The sequence below is a fragment of the Strongyloides ratti genome (genome assembly GCF_001040885.1).
Source record: "Strongyloides ratti genome assembly S_ratti_ED321, chromosome : 2".
In the NCBI taxonomy this organism is placed as follows: Eukaryota; Metazoa; Nematoda; class Chromadorea; order Rhabditida; family Strongyloididae; genus Strongyloides; species Strongyloides ratti.
In genome coordinates this window covers 5,170,278-5,187,199 of record NC_037308.1, presented here as the reverse complement: position 1 = coordinate 5,187,199, position 16,922 = coordinate 5,170,278, and the positions used below count along the sequence as shown (strand labels likewise).

Here is a 16,922-nt window from a genome sequence, read left to right as displayed (position 1 = left end):
TAATAAAAAATTTTTATTTACACTAAGACATAAATATAGAAAATAAAAAAAAAGAATATAAAAATTATTACTTATTAAACATTCCATTTTTTTTCATTTCTTCCAAAACTTTAACAGCAACATTATGAATTACTGGAGGTAAAGATATATCTTTTAATTCATAACCTTGACTCAATTCAAAGGCTTTAGATACAGTCCAATCATTAATATCTAAGTGATAAGTAGCTAAAATTCTAACACAATTTGCAAATCGAATAGTATCAAGCATCAAATCCCGTGGTACATTATTATGAGGATCTGAAGACCAACCAATTGCAAGATCACTATTTTTGGGATCATAAGGATATACCCATATATTTCCATTACAACCAAAAACAAAAGACACACCCTTTTCATGTTTAAATAAATGTGTCTTTGAACGTGTTACAAGATAAAATGGAACTTTTACTAATATTCCTTTACCAAGTTTTCCATATTTACTACTCCTTGTTTGAAGTAATATTGTTCCATCCTGATATATAGAATGTATCTCACCAGAAATTAAATCACCACGTACTAATAAACTCTGTAAAGCCAGTTCATCATTCAAATTTCTTCTTTGATTTTTTATTCCTGGCAATTGAAAATTTGTAAAATTTAACAAAGCTTCTTGTCTTGAAGAAATATCTAATTTCCATCGTCTTTGTTGGACTTCAACAACACGCCCAACAACAACATCACCAACTTCACCATTGTAAACACCACCATATGGATTTACTTTTATTAGTTTGTTAACTTTAGTTAAAACTCCACATACTGTACTAACTGAAATTCCATTAACATCAATAATACCACTTCCTCTAAAAAAAAAATTATTTAAACTAAATTTAAATAAATAAATTACCTAATATCATCATTATCAAGATTTAATTTTTGTCCTGGTATAACCACAATTAGATCATCGGAACGTTGTCGGGTTCCCTCACGAATATTGGTTTTTGCATAATCTCCTAATGAAAAAGTAGTACTCATTTTCTTTCAGTAAATATTACATATTTGTAATACAATGTATAGTGCACAAATTTTCTTGCAGATTTTCGTGTCAAGATGTTTAATAGGAAAAATTAAATAGTAGATGAGTTATTTACGATAATTTAAAATAATTTTAAAATAAATTTTTATCTATATTTTTCTTAATTTTAAAAATATCTTGTGTAAAGATGAAAAATAATGTTAATATTTTTTTTTTATTTCAAATAAAAATGAGAAATTGTTAAAGTTAAAAACATAAATTAACCATTAACAATTAAATTTTATTCATAAAAAAAGTAAACTATATTCCAGGAAATGTATCTTGTTTCAATTGCAATGAAGCCAGAAGTTTTACCACATTAAAAACCAAAAATCAATTAACAATATAAAATTTGACACAATAAATTAGTTGTACACTTTTAAATCGTAAGAAAAGTGTTTTTAATCAAGGTTAATACATACAAGTGCAATGATAGTATCTAATTATTTTTTAAGAATGCTCCATCATGAAAACACTCCCCTTTTGTTGTTAAATACATCAATTTAAAAAATATTTAAAAAAAATGTAGGAGAATTGATGAGACATTCGAGGACTGTCAGTAAAAAAATTTATATAAAAATGAATATTAAAATTTTTTGTTCATCTAAAAAAAATATTTTAGAAAAAGAAGATATATTAATGTTACCAGACATTATAAAAATTTTAAGCCTTCTTTTCTGCATTTTATTTAGAGTCTGGGTATTTACTTATTATGTTAAGTGTACGCGACTCCAATGTACGTACAGAATACGCGCACAGATATTTCTTATGAGAGGACAATTGCCCTGTCATCGTTGTTCGATTTTAAAATAGTTGTTGCCTTCGTGGCTTTTTAAGATAAATCTTTTTTATCAATATCTCAATTTAATAGATTAATGTGTTTTCATACTTCCCATAATATTGTCTTTTTTCATGTAAATATATATTTTTTTTTGTATTAAACTAAATTGTGTTTTTAAAAAAATATTGGTATAATTTTTATATTTCCCCAATTTAGCATTGAGTACTATCCTTTTTTTTATTGTAAGTGTGTACTCCGATATATTACCCAGGAATATTTTGTGTAGTTTAAACTACAAATATTGATGACGGCTCATTTTTGATCTTAAATATACTTAAAATTTAAATTGGATGATACATATTTTTATTTGTTATTATATATATTTTTTTTTTTTTCAGAATGACCGATGTTGATCAGGAACCCATACTAAATGGGAACTTAAATCATGATGAATCTTTTACAAATTTGGAAAATGTTGATATTTCTAATTTTACTGAATTTTTACTTGATATGATTGGCATTCTTCTTAATAGCAAAGATGAAAATATGCCACAAATTTTAACAGCAATTGAACAGTCAGATGAAATTATTCGTAGATTTATTTGTTCTGTACATCAATCTGTTTTAGTTGTTAATAGAACTGTTCATAAAGGTTAGTAATTTAACCATATATTGTTTATAGAAATGTTATTTGTTTTAGAAAATGATAGAGATGATGAGGAAAAAGTTACCGTTGCTTTTTCTATTGCCTCAGAAGTTGTATTTATTGGAGAAAAAACTTCAACTATTGTTTTTATTAAAAAAGGACCTGTAATTGATACTGAAAAACCAATCGCTGAACAAGTACGAGTCAATACTGTTTCTGATGGAAATCCTTATGAAACATTATTAGTTAATATTTCAAAAATAACAACACCATTTTTTAAATCATTTATTAATGAAGCTCGAAGAGGTGAAAGAGATAGTGGAGATAAGTTTGCTCCAACGGTGGAAAAAAATTTAAGTGAAGTTGAAGTTGCTTTACTTCACTTAAAACAGAATATTGAGATTCCTGACATTGATCTTGTTATTGATCCAGTTATTGCTGAAGTCGTTAGTAAAGCTCGGTCACAATTACGGAAGGCTACTGTTGCTGATTTACAAGATAAAATTTCTGACACAAATTTTCTTAATCAACTTCAAAATGGTGTTAATAGGTGGATAAAAGAAATTCAAAAAGTTACAAAACTTGATCGTGATCCAGCTTCTGGTACTTCATTGCAAGAAACAGCTTTTTGGCTTAATATGGAACGAGCTCTTCTTAAAGTTAATCAAAAAAGAGAAAGTGAGGAAGTTGTATTGACCCTTGAAGCACTAAAAAGTGGTAAGAGATTTCATGCTACCGTTTCATTTGATGCTGATACTGGATTAAAAGAACGTTTGGCTCTTGTTAGTGATTATAATATGATTATGAAAGATTTACCATTAAATGATTTAATGAGTTCTATGGATTTAAGTAGTATTAACAGTGCACTACAGTCTATCTTTAATCAATTTAAAAAATTCAGGAACTCAAAGTATCCAATTAGTCGTGCTTATAAGCTTGTTGAAGTTATTTCACGAGATTTGGATATGCAAATGAGGAAAGTACTTAGTAATAGTTCATTTATGCATATGAAATTCTCGGATGTTGAGTATACTTACAATGAATGTCAGAAAATTTTTACAACATGGGAAGAAGAGTGTGCTAGAATAATGTCTATTTTGAGGGATGCTTCAAAGAAGAAAAGAGAAGATGGAACAACACATGCTAAAAGTTACCTTCGTGTTAATCCACCTCATAAAAAATTAGAAATGAGGATAGCTGAGATAAAAAAAATAAGAACACAGCATGAACAATTAAGAAATGTTGTTAATAGAGTCTTAAGATATCAATCTGATAAACTGGGAAATATGTTTGTCTATTCAAATGATGAAAATAAAGCTCCATCTACAGATTCAACAAATGAAAATGGTGTTTTGAAGCAAATTGATTTTGCATATGAAACAATAAAAAATGTTGATGCCATCGACACAACTGAGCATGGTTCAGAAAGATGGTTTGAAGCAATTAAACATTACGAAGAAATAATTGATAGAGTTGAAACTCAAATTGCAAGTAAACTTTGTGATCAATTAAATCGTGCAAAAGATGCTTCAGAGATGTTTGGAATTTTTTCAAATTACAATGCTCTTTTTATCAGACCTGCTATTCGTGGTGCCATAAAGCAATATCAAGATAAACTTATTGAACGTGTAAAAGCTGATATTCAAGAATTAAAACATAGATATGGTAGTAAGTTAGCTGAACAAAGAGCTACTTTCATCGCAATGACTATGTATCTACCGACATGTGCTGCCAAAATTCTTTGGGTTCGCCAAATTGACAGGCAAATTCAAATGTTAATGAAGAAAGTTGAAAATGTTCTTGGACAATCTGCTGATAATCACACAGGTGGAAAAACATTAAAAACTGAATGTCAAAATTTTAGACAACTTTTGAATTGTGAGGAAATATTTAATGAGTATATTGAATCTGTTAAAGATAAAGATTTATCACCAGCTGGTGAAAAATTATATACAGTTGAAAACAGAAAAACACCTGACAGCAAAATTGAAAGTATTTTGAAAGTAAATTTTAGTACAGATGTTATAACTGTTGTAAATGAAATACGTAATTTGAAACATATGAACTTTAGAATTCCATTAAAAATTGCTTCAATGACTCATCAAGTGTATCTTGTTTATCCTTTTGCTGTTTCTATCATTGATTCTATTCGTACATATCATAGTGTAAATTTAAAGGTATCATCTAAACCTTCCATTGCTCTTTTGGTTGCTACATATAAAAATGAGATTCATAGTTTAATTGAGGAAGGATCTGCTTTGACATGGGATTCATACAAAATTGAACCTTATGCTCAAAAATTAAGTGAAGTAATAACTAAATACAATGAAAAAGTAGATGAACTACTTAACGTTGTTTCACAAATAGAAATTAGTCTTGATCATCTATCAATTTGTGCATATGAAGTAAAACAATTCACTAGTCTTCTCAACGATATTCAAAAAGGTATAGATTTACTAACATTAGGAAGTTATTCAAATTTAAAACATTGGGTTGCTAAAATTGATGAAGATATTGAAAATAGACTTGCTTATCGTGTTGAAGATGCTATTAATTTGTGGGATTTAGTTCTTCGTCAATCTCGTGAAGACATTGAAGATGCCAGAGAGGCAAGTAAATTGATTCCAGAAATTATGCCAATAGAACTTGAATTACGATTAACTTCTCAAGTTATGCAAGTTTATCCTTCATTAGAACAATGTAAAGCTAATTTATATGATCAATTATATAAATGGCAATCAGTTATAATCGGTCAACAAAGAATCACATCAAATAAATATACAGTAATGTTGGAACATGATACTGATGATGATGGTACTTATCGTCACGTTTTGAAAAAAATGCCAAATAGGATGACTGTTTTGATAAATGTTTACAAGACAATTGATAAAGTTATAGCAAATGCTTCAAAACATATCGGTGAATGGATGAGATATCAAGGACTTTGGGATATGCAACCTGATGTATTATTTGAACAACTTGGAAAAGATTTATCTAAATGGATGGAAGCTTTGGTTGACATTAAAAAATCACGTCATCAAGTTGATTCACAAGATCCTAAATGTGAAGAAAATTGTTTTATTTTCGATCATACAAAAGTTCAACCAAAAGTTTCTATGAAATATGACTTTTGGCATAGAGAAGTTATTAGAAAGTTTGGAAGTATTTTAGGAAAAGAGATGCAAGATTTCTTTGATGAAATTCATAAATGGAGAATTGATCTAGAAAGTCAATCTGTTGATACAGGTACAACAAGTGATGCTGTTCAACTTATTACATATGTTCAGAAATTGAAAAAAGAAGCTAAACGTTGCAAGGATACTGTTGAACGTTTACAACATGGACAAAGACTTCTTGTACAACAAAGATTTTCGTTCCCATCAGCTTGGTTGTATGTAGAACAAGTCGAAGGTGAATATCAAGCACTTAATGATATTTTATTCCGAAAAGATAATGCTATTCAAACACAAGTTGTTCATCTTCAATCAAAAATTAGAGAAGAAGATGAATTGGTTGAGAAAAGAATTGAGGATGTTCTTGAAGAATGGAACAAAACTAAACCTATTCATGGTTCTCAAAAACCAAGTGAAGCTCTTGAAAATTTGGCTACATATGAAACAAAATTAAACAAATTAAGAGAGGAAAGAGAAAATATGGTAAAAGCAAAAGCTGCATTAGAAATTACATCTAGTGCAAAAATGAGTGCTATTCCAAATGGTTTGGATGTCACAATGGAAGAATTAAATGATTTAAAGAATGTCTGGAAATCTCTTGCACCAATATATGAAACTGTTGATGAGATGAAAGAAAAGACTTGGTTGTCTGTACAACCACGTAAAATTAGGCAAAGTTTAGATGATATACTTGAAAAGATGAAACAATTACCTTCTCAATTTCGTTCATATGAAACATATGACTATGCCAAAAAATCTTTGCAAAATTATACAAAAGTTAATTTAATTGTAGCTGATCTTAAATCAGATGCCTTAAAAGATCGTCATTGGAAACAACTTATGAAAGAATTAAAAGTTAATTGGAATATACAAGATCTTACTCTTGGTCAAGTATGGGATGTTGATTTATTAAAACATGAAAGTGTTATTAAACAAATATTGCTTGTTGCTCAAGGTGAAATGGCATTGGAAGAATTTTTGAAACAAGTTCGTGAATTTTGGCAAGATTTTGAAGTTGAATTAATCAATTACCAAAATAAAACTAAACTTATTAAAGGATGGGATGATTTATTTAATAAATTGAAGGAGCACATGAATTCTCTTGCTGCTATGAAATTATCACCATACTACAAACAATTTGAAGAAGATTCATTATCATGGGAGGAAAAATTAAATAAAATTAATGCCTTGTTTGATGTTTGGATAGATGTTCAACGAAGATGGGTTTACTTGGATGGATTATTTAGTGGTAGCGCTGATATTGCTTCATTATTACCAATTGAAAGTGGCCGTTTTGGAAATGTTTCGACTGAATTTTTAGCTTTAATGAGAAAAGTTTCGCAATCTCCACGTATTTTGGATGTTGTTCATATACAAGGTTCACAAAGACTTCTTGAAAGACTTGCTGATATGCTTGCTAAGATTCAAAAAGCTTTAGGAGAATACTTAGAAAGAGAACGTTCCTCATTCCCTAGATTTTACTTTGTTGGAGATGAAGATTTATTAGAAATTATGGGTAATAGTAAAGATATTACACGTTTACAAAAACATTTGAAGAAAATGTTTGCTGGTATTATGTCCATAGATTACAATGAAGAAACAAAATTAATTACATCTCTTAGTAGTAGAGAAGGAGAAATTGTTGAACTTCTTTTACCAATTGATTTAAATGCTTATAAAAAAATTAATGATTGGTTAACTGCTTTAGAAAAAGAAATGCAACACACATTAGCAATGTTATTTGCTCGTTCAGTAGCTGATTTCTCTAAAATTGATATTAATGCACCTGATTCTACTCCATATATGAATTGGCTTGATACATATCCTGCTCAAATTATTGGTATTAGTGTTGAAGCTTGGTTTACAACATCTATTGAAAAACAGTTTATGCAAGGAAAAGATGCTAAGAGTGTTCTAGATGATGTAGAAGCAACCTTATCTGTTCTTTCAGATGGTGTTTTACGTGAACAACCACCAATTAGAAGAAAGAAAATTGAATTATTAATTACAGAATTTGTCCACAAAAGAGATATTGTTAGAAATTTGTATGAGAAAAAAATTAATAGTATACATAACTTTGAATGGCTTAAAGTTATGAGGTTTTACCTTGATAACACTACTACAGATGCTTCAAAAATGTGTCTTGTTCGTATGGCTAATGCTGAATTTAATTATGGATTTGAATATCTTGGAATTCAAGAAAAACTTGTTCAAACTCCACTTACTGATCGTTGTTATCTTACTATGACTCAAGCACTTCATTCACGTCTCGGAGGATCACCATTTGGTCCTGCTGGTACAGGTAAAACAGAATCTGTCAAAGCATTAGGTCATCAACTTGGAAGATTTGTTCTTGTTTTCAATTGTGATGAAACATTTGATTTCCAAGCTATTGGTAGAATTTTAGTTGGTCTATGTCAAGTTGGTGCTTGGGGTTGTTTTGATGAATTTAATAGACTTGAAGAAAAAATGTTATCTGCAGTTTCTCAACAAATTCAAACTATTCAAGAAGCTGTTAAAGCGGGTGGTGATACAAAAGTTGATCTTGTTGGAAAGAATTTATCTGTTAATCCTAATATGGCAATATTTATTACAATGAATCCTGGATACTCTGGAAGATCTAATCTTCCTGATAACTTGAAACAATTGTTCCGTTCATTGGCTATGACACAACCAGATAGAAATCTTATTGCAGAAGTTATGTTGTTTTCTCAAGGTTTTAGAACTGCAGAAACTCTTGCCAAAAAAATTGTACCTCTTTTTATACTTTGCAAAGAACAATTATCAAATCAATCTCACTATGACTTTGGACTTCGTGCATTGAAATATGTTTTAGTTTCAGCTGGAAATTTGAAGAGAGATGAAATTTTAAGATTAAAACAAGAAGCATTATCTAAAGGAAAAGAACTTAGTGAAAATGATTTAGCTAATATTAAAGCTGAACAACAAATTTTGATACAATCTGTTTGTGAAACTTTGTTACCAAAATTAGTTTCAGAAGATATGACATTACTTTCATCTTTACTACAAGATGTCTTTCCTGATGTTCAATATATTCCAAAACGTCTTGATGAACTTCGTAATGAAATTTGTAATTATTGTGAACAACATATGTTATGTTATTCTACAGTTTCTGGTGAACGTGGTGCAATGTGGTTGGATAAAGTAATGCAATTATATCAAATAACAAATCTTAATCATGGTCTTATGCTTGTTGGTCCTTCTGGAACTGGAAAATCAACTGCTTGGAAAGTTCTTCTTAAGGCTTTAGAAAGATATGAAAAAGTTGAAGGTGTTTCACATATTATTGATGCTAAGGCTATGAGTAAAGATGATTTATTTGGATATATGGATCAAAATACTCGTGAATGGAGTGATGGATTATTTACACACATAATCAGAAAGATAATAGATAATGTTCGTGGAGAAAATTCTAAAAGACAATGGATTATTTTTGATGGTGATGTTGATCCTGAATGGGTTGAAAATCTTAACTCTGTTCTTGATGATAATAAATTACTCACATTACCAAATGGTGAACGTTTATCTATTCCCTCAAATGTTAGAATTATATTTGAAGTTTCTGATTTAAAGTATGCAACATTAGCTACTGTATCTCGTTGTGGTATGATTTGGTTCCCAGAAGAAGTAATAAATGAAGATATGTTATATGATTCATATCTTAATAAACTTAGAAATCAAAGACTTGATATTGAATCAAATGGATTCTCATCAGATAGCAATGATTTCTTATCTTATAGTGCACAACAAACAACTCAAACGGCTGAAACTATTTCTATGGAAACATCAATGCAAAGTGCTTCAATGATTACAAGTACTTTTGGAAATATTTCTTCAAGTGTCACTTCACCATCTGATACTATTACAAATAGAGTATTAGAGATTCAAAGAATTTGCGCTAATATTCTCAATAAACATTTAAGAGGTGATGGAATTGTAGGTTCAACACTTGATTATGCTTTAGAAAACATTGATCATATTATGGAAGCAACTTCACAAAGATTAGTTTTATCATTCTTTTCAATGATGAATTTTTCAATTAAACAATTGTTAGAATATGACACTAATCATCAAGATTTTCCACTTACAAATGAACAAATTGAATCATATATTGAAAAAACTATGGCAGTCAACTTAGTTTGGTCAATGTCAGGTGATGGAAAATGGAAGAGCAGAAAAGAAATAAGTGATTTTGTTAGAAGATCTTCTACCTTCCCAATGCCAATAGATGATGAATATCCAATAATAGACTTTGAAGTTACTATTACTGGTGAATGGCAACCTTGGTCATCAAGAGTTCCAAAGATTGAAATTGAATCTAATCGTGTTGCTGCATCTGATCTTGTAATTCCTACAATGGATACAGTTCGTCATGAATATTTGTTAAAGATATGGTTGTCAGAAAGAAAACCATTGGTACTATGTGGTCCACCAGGTTCTGGTAAGACAATGACTCTTCTTGCAGCTCTTCGTTCACAGCAAGATATGGATGTTATTAATGTTAACTTCTCTTCTTCTACTACACCAGAATTATTAATGAAGACATTTGATCATTATTGTGAATATAAACGAACACCAAATGGAGTTGTTTTGGCTCCTGTTCAAATGTCAAGATGGCTTGTTATTTTCTGTGATGAAATAAATCTTCCAACTCCTGATAAATATGGAACACAAAGAGTTATTTCTTTCTTAAGACAACTAGTTGAACAGAATGGTTTTTATCGTACATCTGATCATGCTTGGGTTTCTCTTGAAAGAATTCAATTTGTTGGAGCATGTAATCCACCAACTGATCCAGGAAGACATCCTTTAACTCTTCGTTTCCTTCGTCATGTACCAATTGTTTATGTTGATTATCCAGGAAGAACATCTCTTATTCAAATTTATGGAACTTCATCAAGAGCTATGCTTCGTATGATAACATCACTTCGTGGTTGTGCTGATGCATTGACAAATGCTATGGTTGATGTTTATCTTGCTTCACAAGAACACTTTACTCAAGATGATCAACCACATTATGTTTATTCACCACGTGAACTTACAAGGTGGGTACGTGGTATTAATGAAGCTCTTATTCCTCAAGATTCATGTACTGTTGAAGGATTGGTTAGACTTTGGGCTCATGAAGCATTAAGATTATTCCAAGATAGATTAGTACATGACCAAGAAAGAGAATGGACAGATAATTTAATTGATGAGACAGCTGCTAGATATTTCCAAGGAAATTGTAATATTAAAGAAGCTCTTCAAAGACCAATGTTATATTCTAATTGGTTGACAAAACATTACTCACCTGTTACTCAACAAGATTTACAACAATATGTTCAAGCAAGACTTAAGACATTCTATGAAGAAGAATTAGATGTTAAATTAGTTCCATTTGATCAAATGCTTGATCATGTTCTTAGAATTGATAGAATTTACCGTCAACCACAAGGACATCTTCTTCTTATTGGTGTTTCTGGTTCTGGAAAAACAACTCTATCAAGATTTGTTGCATGGCTTAATGGTTTATCTATTGTTCAATTGAAAGTTCATTCAAAATATAGTGGAACTGATTTTGATGAAGACATTAAAGCTGTTTTAAGAAGAGCAGGTTGTAAAAATGAAAGGATTTGTTTCATTATGGATGAATCAAATATGCTTGACACAGGATTTCTTGAAAGATTAAATACACTTCTTGCTAATGGAGAAGTACCAGGATTATTTGAAGGTGATGAATATACAACTCTCATGAGTCAAATAAAAGAAGGAGCACAACGTCAAGGATTAATGCTTGATTCTGGAGATGAATTATATAAATGGTTTACCTCACAAATTATCAAAAATTTGCACATTGTATTTACAATGAATCCAAGTGGTGATGGTCTTCGTGAAAAAGCATCAACATCTCCTGCTTTGTTTAATCGTTGTGTTATTAATTGGTATGGAGATTGGTCTAATACAGCACTTTATCAAGTTGGGTCAGAACTTACAAATATTCTTGATATTGATCAAGATAATTATAGTACACCTATTACATTTGAACCATGTTGTTCTCTTATTCCAGAAAAAATTTCTTATCGACATGCGGTTATCAATTCATTTGTTCAATGTCATAATAGTGTTGGTAAAACTAACATTTCAGAAACGAAAAAAGGACATCCAATGATGCCTATAACACCAAGACACTACCTTGATTTCATTAAACATTTCCAAAATCTATTCCATGAAAAACGACGTGAATTGGAAGAAGAAAAAGTTCATCTTAATATTGGTTTAAGTAAAATTAAAGAGACTGAAGAACAAGTTTCTGAATTACAAAAGAGTTTACAATTAAAAGGCAAAGAACTTGAGGATAAAAAAGTTGCTGCTAATGCAAAATTAAAGGAAATGCTTTTAGATCAACAGAAGGCTCAAGATGAAAAAATTACCTCTGAAAAATTACAGAAAGAACTTGCTGATGCATTAGTTCAAATTGGTTCTAAGAGAGAAATTGTTCAAAAAGATCTTGCTCAAGTTGAACCAGCTGTTGAAGAGGCTAAACAAGCTGTAAAAGGTATCAAGAAAACACAACTTGTTGAGTTAAGAAGTATGCTTTCGCCACCAAATCCAGTTAAATTAGCTTTAGAATCTATTTGTATGCTTCTCAAAGAATCTGTCACATCTGACTGGAAGACTATTCGTAGTGTTGTTGTTAGGGATGATTTTATTAATAAAATATTAACATTTAACACAGATCAAATTAGTTTTAGTACACTTGAAACAATGAGAAAATATACTGAAAATCCAGAATTTGACTATGAAAAAGTCAATCGTGCTTCTGTAGCTTGTGGTCCACTTCTTAAATGGGTAAAAGCTCAATTACTTTACTCTGAAATGCTTAATAAAGTTGGTCCATTAAGAAATGAATTAATGAGATTAGAGAAAGATGCTGAATTAAAAACTAAGAAAGGTGAAGAAGTAAAACAAACAATTGTAGAATTAGAACAAAGAATAGCTGCTTATAAGGAAGAATATGCTGTTCTTATTGGTCAAGGAGAAACTATTAAAGCAGACTTAGCTACAGTTAAAGAAAAAGTACAACGATCAATTGATTTACTTGGTAGTTTACGTAGTGAATATGATCGCTGGAGTAGAAGTTGTGATGGTTTTTCACATCAAATGGAAACTCTTATTGGAGATACATTACTTTCAGCAGCATTTTTAGCCTATTCTGGTTATTATGATCAAAGATTACGTGATGAATTATTCAATAGATGGTTTGTAAATCTCCAACAAAATGGTGTTAAATTTAGAAATGAAATTTCAAGAATTGAATATTTATCTAATGTTGATGATAGATTACAATGGAATAATAATGGACTTCCTAAGGATGAATTATGTACAGAAAATTCAATTATGTTACATAGATTCAATAGATTCCCTCTTATTATTGATCCTAGTGGACAAGCCATGGACTTTATGCTTCGTCAATTTGCTAATAAAAATATTATTAAAACAAGTTTCCTTGATGATTCTTTCAAAAAGAATCTTGAATCTGCACTTCGCTTTGGTAATACATTACTTGTACAAGATGTAGAATCATATGATCCAGTATTAAATCCTGTTCTTAATAGGGAAGTTAAAAAAACTGGTGGGCGTATACTTATTACAATTGGTGATCAAGATATTGATTTATCTCCAGCTTTCCAAATATATTTAATTACCAGAGATGCATCTGTACAATTTTCTCCAGATGTATGCTCTAGGGTTACTTTTGTTAACTTTACCATTACTCGTGGTTCATTAGAAACTCAATGTCTCAATCAAGTTCTTAAATCAGAAAGACCTGATATAGATGAGAAGAGAAGTGATTTATTAAAATTACAAGGAGAATTTGCCGTCAGACTTCGTCAACTTGAGAAAGCTTTATTATCAGCATTAAATGAAAGTAAAGGTAAAATTTTGGACGACAACAGCGTTATTTCTACATTAGAAAAATTGAAAAAAGAGGCACAAGAAGTTGCTAAGAAAGCTGCTGAAACTGATCAAGTTATGATGGAAGTTGAATTAGCATCACAAAAATATGTTAGACTTGCTCATGCTTGTTCTCTCATCTACCTCATGCTTCATCAATTGGAAGAAGTTCATTTCCTATATCATTATTCTCTTGATTTCTTATTAGATATCTTTACTGTTGCTTTACATTCACCTCAACTTAAAGGTGTTGAAGATTATGGTGTTAGATTATCAATAATTACAACAAATCTTTTCCAAATTGTATATAAACGTGTTTCACTTGGTATGCTTCATGTTGATAAAGTTGTTTTAGCTATTCTTCTTCTTCGAATTTACCTTAAAGGTGAAGCTAAAGAATTATCATATGAACCTCAATTTGATCATTTACTTTTTGGATCAGATTTAATTGGATCAGAATCTTCAAAATTAAAGGCTGATGTAAGTGAAGCATTAAAGAAACTTCCTTTCTTAAGTCATCAACAAATTGTTTCATTAATTAAACTTACAACTGTACCTGGTTTTAAAAATATTATTAGTAAAATTGAATCAATACCTGATTTCAAAGATTGGCTTAAATCTGATAATCCAGAAACATCAACACCAGAAGTTTATGAAACAGCAGAACCATTAACTGATATTGGAAAAGCAGTATATAATCTTTTACTAATTCATGCAATGAGACCAGATCGTGTAGTGGCTTCTTCGCATTTATTAGTTTGTTCAGGATTTGGTAGTGAATTCATGCAACAAGATAAAGTTGTTAATTTAAGAGAAATTGTAGAAAATGAAGTACAATGTAAAGTTCCAATTCTTTTATGTTCTGCTGTTGGTTTTGACGCATCAGGTAAAGTTGAAGATCTTGCAGTTGAGATGAATCGTGAAGTAACATCAATTGCCATTGGATCATCTGAAGGTTTCAATCAAGCTGATGCTGCATTAAATTCTTCTAGTAAAACTGGAAAATGGATTCTTCTCAAAAATGTTCATCTAGCTCCTTCATGGTTAGCACAACTTGAGAAAAAATTACATACATTAAGACCACATCCAAACTTCAGACTTTTATTGACTGCTGAAATACATCCAAAACTTCCAATTTCTGTTGTAAAAGCATCACGTGTTTTAGTATATGAACCAGCATCTGGATTAAAAGCTAACTTATTACGTAGTTTATCATCTATTTCTGGGTCAAGAATTTCTAAATTACCACATGAACGTTCTCGTTTATATTTCCTTGTTTGTTGGCTTCATTCTATTGTTCAGGAACGTCTTCGTTATACTCCTCTTGGATGGGCTAATACATATGAATTTTCAGATGCAGATCTTCGTGTTGCTTGTGACACATTAGATGCTGCTGTAGATATTAATGCAGCTAAACGAAGTAATGTTGATCCTGAAAAATTACCTTGGTCAACTTTACAAACATTACTTTCACAATGTATATATGGTGGTAAAATTGATAATAAATTTGATCAGAAATTATTAGATTGCTTTATTAATAAACTATTTACATCAAAATCATTTGGAAATGATTATGTTTTAATAAAAAATATGGATGGAAAGAATTCATTAACAATTCCTGAAACAAATACAAAAGATGGTTTTGTTAGTTGGGTTTCAGGTTTATCTCCAACACAAATGCCTTCATGGATTGGTTTACCTAATAATGCAGAAAGAGTTCTTCTAACTGAACGAGGACAATATACATTAAAGAATCTCTTAAAAATGTCTGGAGATGAATTAGCTTATGATGATGAAACTGACAAAAAGAATGCACCATCTTGGATGATAACATTATCTGAACTTGCAACAAAATGGCTTAATTTATTACCAGAAAGTATTGATAAACTAAAAAGAAATAAAGATAACATTAAAGATTCTCTATTCCGTTTCTTTGAAAGAGAAGTTAATCTTGGTGCTGCTTTACTTCGTGATGTTCGTCATGATTTAATTGAATTAAAAGCTGTATGTAAAGGAGACAAGAAGCAAGATAATAATATACGATCATTATCATCATCTTTAAATAGAGGTTTAGTTCCACAAAATTGGCAACGTTATGTTCTTCCAAAGAATGTTACAGTTGCTTCATGGATGGCTGACTTTGCAGAACGTATATCACAACTTGTAAGATTATCAAAATCAGACAATTTAAGAAGCGAAGAAATTTGGCTTGGTGGAATGTTTGCACCTGAAGCATATATTACTGCAACAAGGCAAATGGTAGCACAATCTAATGGACTTGCTTTAGAACAGCTTAATATGCATGTTAAAGTAGGAAAAGAAAATAAAACACCGGATTCATTCTCAGTTAAAGGGCTTATATTTATTGGTGGAAAATGTCAACCTCCAAATAATGTTATAATTTCAGACGACGTATACAATGAAATTGATACAGTACACATCTCTTGGTTATTAGATAAATCAAAAACATTATCTATAAATCTACCTGTTTATCTTTATAATAATAGAACAAATCTTTTATTTACACTTGATTTTGTACCAGAAAAAGAAAAAGAATTTGAATACTACGAAAGAGGTGTAGCTATTGTTGCTAATTCTGTTATTTTTTAAAAAATTTAGTTCACTAATTATTATTTTTTGTACTATTTTATTTTGTCCTCTTTCACATATAATTAATAAAGGATGGTTTATAACTGATAAATGGCGACAATGAATATATTAAATAAAAAATGGATTAGTGTTTTAAATAATCTTTTATTATACATGATAATTTTTTTACAACTAAAATAAATATTTTAAATAAATAACTGTTTTATTTCTTTTTTATTTAACATATATTTATGTAACTTGTTTAAAATATAATAAATTAGTATTTAAAAAAACAATTATAAATAAAATTGATCAAAAGTTTAAATAGATGGTGATAATTAAAGAGATATATGAAAAAGTTGGTATTTTTTATTAGAAAAGTAACAAATACTGAAATAAAATACTTGTTTTTTTAAAATACTTACATCTGATTTCATACTAATATAATATTTAATTGATATTTTACAAAATGGTTTCTAGTACATTATAAAATCTGCTTGTTTATATTTTTGTAATAAAGTAAACTATTAACTTTGTTCTCCTATCAATTACCTTTTTGAAATTTTCCTGTCAGGAATAAAGTTTTTAAAATAAATCATATTTCTTATCAATATGCTTATTATTATAGCTATAATTTTTATAGTTAACTGTTTTATTCTATAAATAGATTACTTATATAGATTATATACCTTTTAAACTTTATTTTTATTTATAAATAGATTA

The 16,922-nt window shown here is 29.6% G+C and overlaps 2 protein-coding genes across 2 annotated transcripts; one reads left to right on the top strand and one right to left on the bottom strand.

Moving 5' to 3' along the window:
• Positions 1 to 67: 67 nt before the first annotated feature.
• On the bottom strand, positions 68 to 1,011 carry SRAE_2000163000 (Exosome complex component RRP4; the record flags this gene model as incomplete). The annotated part of the gene is made up of 2 exons (XM_024652604.1): positions 68 to 839; positions 884 to 1,011. 2 exons carry the CDS (start codon positions 1,009 to 1,011, stop codon positions 68 to 70), a joined length of 900 nt encoding a protein of 299 aa, XP_024506164.1.
• Positions 1,012 to 2,231: 1,220 nt separating this feature from the next.
• SRAE_2000162900 (Dynein heavy chain, cytoplasmic) lies at positions 2,232 to 16,220 on the top strand (the record flags this gene model as incomplete). The annotated part of the gene is made up of 2 exons (XM_024652603.1): positions 2,232 to 2,484; positions 2,533 to 16,220. 2 exons carry the CDS (start codon positions 2,232 to 2,234, stop codon positions 16,218 to 16,220), a joined length of 13,941 nt encoding a protein of 4,646 aa, XP_024506163.1.
• Positions 16,221 to 16,922: the final 702 nt, after the last annotated feature.